The 4,593-nt window shown below is 59.9% G+C and overlaps 2 protein-coding genes across 3 annotated transcripts in view; both read right to left on the bottom strand.

The window, feature by feature from the left end:
• The window catches only part of LOC113209554 (follistatin), a 22,692-nt gene extending 18,354 nt beyond the window's left edge, over positions 1-4,338 (bottom strand). Inside the window, exon 1 of the mRNA XM_052268029.1 lies at positions 3,616-4,338. Coding sequence (XP_052123989.1) covers positions 3,616-3,679 — 64 coding nt within the window. The 5' untranslated portion in view covers positions 3,680-4,338. The remainder of the gene's footprint in view (positions 1-3,615) is intronic.
• The window catches only part of LOC113209528 (angiogenic factor with G patch and FHA domains 1), a 32,022-nt gene that overhangs the window by 1,593 nt on the left and 25,836 nt on the right, over positions 1-4,593 (bottom strand). The gene's annotated exons all lie outside the window — the stretch shown is intronic.

Here is a 4,593-nt window from a genome sequence, read left to right as displayed (position 1 = left end):
CCTCCACTCCGCCAATTCCCTTCTTCCTCATACGCTGCGGATATGAAAGCTGCCTTGTCCTCGGGCAAATGTCGATTTCAAAAAATATTTCATTGTTGGATCCCAAAACGACCAAATTCGACAGAAAGTGGAAAATAGAAAAAATAATTCTGCGGAAGCTCTTAAGTGCAGTACAGTCTTCTAATATTCGCGGGCGCGTGTGCAAAATAGCCTGGTGCGATGGACTGATACACTCAAGTCTACTGCGCTGTTCGGGAGAGTCCCACACTGCGCCGCCGCCGGTGGTATGAGGCGCTCCACGCCGCCCCACGCCCCGTCGAACGGCCGCTCCTGTCATTCAGCCCCGGCACCGGCGGGCGTCCTTTTGTCCACGACGCGACGCCCCCTCCGCGGGGCGACCGCGTCATCGGGCGCCGCGCGTGCTGGCTGCATGTGTGCGATTGAGACCGCCCCCCCCTCCCCGCCGCTCCGACACCTCTAGCAGTAGTCACGTTACCTCAACTGTTGGTGATTTGCATTAAATACATGCTGCTGCTCATGCTAATGGTGCTGCTGCTGCTCCTCCCGCTGCTCTGCTGCTCCTCCTGGTGCTGCTCCTTCTCCTGCACGACCTCCTGCTCCTGCTGCTGCTGCCGCCCCCGCAGCGCTGCCCCCCCCCCCCAATCCCTTTCCCTCTCAGGATCCTGCTCCGTCTCTTCCTGCGCCGCGCTAAGTAAGTTAGTCTAATGCAGGCTCGTCAACAAAAACGTTCTCGTCTCCTTTTTTATTCCTTCATCGGCATCGATGAATCGGAAGTGCTATTCGACCCCTCCTTCCTCCTCCTCCTCCTCCTCCTCCTCCTCCTCTCTTTTGTCGAGCGCATATTGCCGCTACCTACAAGGCAACTACACGGCGGAGAAAAAAAACACAACAAAATCGAGCGAAGGAAGAACACTAACGACCCGTGATGATGCGATTCCCTCCAGACCGCGTTGCGCTGCGCTTGTCGCGAGCACCTCAATTCGGAAACCAGACAATTTAATTTGTATTTTTTTTTCCGTCCGAGTGTTGTTTTTTTTATTCAGCTAGGTCCCGGGCCGGTGATCGCGTGCCTTATTACCCCGAGCAGCTCCACCGCCTTTGTCACTCCACTTTAGCCACTCATCGTTTTAGTGTCGGGAGGCACCGCCAGGATCACGGGGAAATGGAGTCGGTAATGTCATTTCCACGGCCCACTGGCCAGAGCGATGCACTCGGCCGCGCCGCGCAGCTCCGCTCCGGAACGGACGAGTCGAGGATCTGATCTAGGCGGCTGGGGCTGGGGGGCCCTGCCGACGGCCGTAGGGCTTTTTTGGAGTCCTGGGTGCGACCTGAGATTTGTTTTTAGGGCTTTCGTACCTCCGACCTTGTCACACTACATGGGTGCCTATGGCATTAGGTGGGAGAGAGAGAGAGAATACTAGCTATACTGAGCAGCGTAATCACCCTGCAGAGGCGTATGTCCCTGGAGGTCCTTGCAGGTGCCTCAAGGGCCTTCCTTACAGGTGCCCGGAGGTCCGTGCCCGGTCACAAAGTCAAGGCGGGAGGGGGACGTCAGTCACCAGGAGCGGCCGCGAGGAGGCCGGCCAGTCGCGGCCCCGGAGCCTCCACACCACACCAATAATAGGCCCTAGAATTCCAGAGCGCTCCTGCAGGCGGCCGCCGCTGGCCCGCCTGCCTGCAGGCCGCGCTGCAGGGGCTGCAGGCCACGCGGGCCGTCCTGGCGGCAAGGTAAACAGTTCCGCGAAGCAAATCCGCAAGCCGACCGGCCGGTCGGCGGGCGGGCGGGCGGGCGGGTCGGCGGCGGCGGGCACCGCGGTGCAAGGCCGCGCCGCACAGCGAAACATTTTCTGCCGGGAAGAAGACAACTGCTCTGTTTCGCGCAAAAATAGTTTCAAGGAGGGGGACGGAGGCTTGGGGAGGGGTGCCTGTGGAAAAAGGGGGGGGGGTGGACTCTTACTCGGAAAGTGCACAGTTGTAATAATGCAAGTGAGACGAAATTACAAATTGGGTTGGTGATTATTACCTTTGGTAATAGTGATGGGGCTGGAGTGTGTGGAAGTCTGAAGCCGAGACTAAATATTGGTTTTTGCTACAAAAAGAGGCTTCCCGAATATGAGAAAATAAAAATTATCGCAACATGTTCGAAATAAGCAACACACTATGTCATCGATACCGATCCTACCGAATGATAATACTATTTTATGGCACCTCGACCTACCGCCGTCGACCGCCGTACTTTTTTGACCGAGAGGGAATGACCGCGTAAAAGTTTTTTCCAGTTTTTTTGTTTTATTCAATTAAACACGAACCATAAATTTTCTTTTCTTTTGGAGGGGTCGTTCCGAAATGCAGTCTCACCCCCCGGGTGCCCAGACTGCCGGTGCCCTGCCGGTACTCGGACGCCGTGTCCCGCAGGTCCCGGGCCGCCGGGGCGGCCGTGCCCGCGTCCGCATCTGCATATCGAACCTGACCTGGCCCGCCGCACGCCGGCCGACGCGCCGTGCCATTCTGATCCCCGTGTAAGTGAGGACGATATGCTCATGGTTTTACGAGGCGCCGCAGTAAAAACGTTTTATACTCCTCCCTCGGCTCGGCGCGGTGGTCCGGTGGTACCTGAGGGCACCCGCGGGGGCCCAGGGGGGGTACCACCAAGCAGAAAGAACCCCGGGGGAGCTCGCGGGGGAGCCCATCGAAACACCCGCTAAGGATGCCAAACTATCGGCGCACGACAGCCTAATGTGACGGAGAGATAAACAATGAGGGGGCTGGTTTATTTTTACAAGTTTCACCGTAGAAAACATGTTTCACAATAACTTTTTAAAGAAAACGGAGCACGGCCGAACAGGCTGAGTCGAAGCCACTTCAACGGGATGCACGCGTGCATTTGTTTTTACGTCGCCTTACGGTGCCTTATTTTCACTGCAAATTTTCCATTTTGCGGTTCGCCGTTGAGGAGGACGCGGGCGCGGGCGCAGGAAGTGCTCTGTGTGCTCACTGATCATTGCGTTTGCTCAGACTATTAGTAGGCAGGGGTGGGGCGGCTCGCCTATAGCAGCGAGGACCGACGCTGGTGCGACAGGTCAGGACCGAGGGGTACTTCACTGTTAATTTGAAGCCAACACAGGTTTTTCTGATTTATTGTAACTCTCCCTGACTATTTTGATTTTGTTTCTGATTGCTATCATATTTTTTTTATTGATATTGATTTTTTTTCAATTTTGGGGGAGGATGTTGACGGATTTGTGAGTGAAGAACCCGTGGGATCAGAATACAGCTCAGTAGTTGTGTGCCTCTCAACTCACTACTGGGCCGCCGCTATCACTCAATCTAGTGTCACGAATTAAGGCACGCAGCACATTAGAACATATATATGAAGATGTGAAGATGCCACAGAAAAGGGAGGGTTGGCTAACGTTACGGACACTATCGCACAATCGTTTTTCGTGTGAAATAACGTACAATTTGTACCTTTTACTTCTTTGGTAATTGTTGCAATCTAATGCAATTCCTCGCACATCTCTCTTGTACTAGGTGTTTTGGAGTCACACAGTTCTCGAACCCAGACCTAAGTAGAACACGAAAGCAATCACTCACCTCGCACGGGCGCGAATGCACCGAGCAGCGCGGCGGCGGCGATGACCATGATGGCGGCCAGCATGGCTGCACCGGGCGGCGTCGGCTAGGCGTCGCTGATCCCGGCGGCCGGGGCGCGCGCGGCGATCCTGGGACCTGAGGTGTCGCTGCAGACGCTGCTGGGCGAGAGGCGCTGGGCGCGGGACGCGCCGGTCCAGCTCCCGAACGTGATCCTGGACGCGCAGTGGCGTGGCGTCCGCGATGCTCTCCTGCGGGCCGCGGAGTGCCTGCACGTGCAGCGAGGGGGCTGCGCCAGGCTACGGGCCAGGCTGCGCCCGGGGCGGGGCCGGGCGGGGCCGGGCGGGGCAGCCCCGCGCAGGGGCAGGGGCGGCTGGGGTCCCGGAGCCGCCGGAGCTGCCGGAGCCGCGCTACCCCCTCCACCCCCACGGGCGGGAGCGCTGGAGCTGGCCCCGCGGGGGGGCGGACTGACTCCGCCTCCACGGGCTTGACCCGCGCAACGCAGCGCGCCTCCCCGGCCGGCGGCGCACAGCGGCGCTCAGCGGCGCAGAGGCAGAGGTGCACGGCTCACATCGCCAGCGGGGCGCAGGTGCGGCACAGGTGCGCGGCGCAGGTGCGGCCGTGTCGTGGGTGGACTCGGCCCGCGGGACGACGGGGGACAGGACCTGCCGGTGGGACCCGAGGGTCGGCCCGGACGACGAGAGACTGAGCCGCGGCCCGGCCCGGCCAGGGCGGGGAGCCCAGAGCTGCACGCCGCGCCCCCCGCGCAGCGCCCCACCTCCTATCCGCCGGCCGGCCGGCCGCTCCGCACCGCTCCGCGCACTCGGACGCGAGGCAGGGGCGAGGCGCGGCGGGCACACCGGCCGCCCGGCCGGGTCCAGGACGTCACCCGCGAGGCGGGAGTGGACCCGACACTCCGGTACACACAAGCCGACGACGCTGCGGGCGTAACGACTGGAAGGCGCGGGGAAGATGGGGGGG

This window comes from Frankliniella occidentalis, unplaced genomic scaffold (genome assembly GCF_000697945.3).
Source record: "Frankliniella occidentalis isolate FOCC.00 unplaced genomic scaffold, Focc_3.1 Scaffold63, whole genome shotgun sequence".
Lineage (NCBI taxonomy): Eukaryota > Metazoa > Arthropoda > Insecta > Thysanoptera > Thripidae > Frankliniella > Frankliniella occidentalis.
The sequence above is the reverse complement of the archived record's forward strand: the minus strand, read 5'-3'. Positions and strand labels throughout refer to the sequence as shown.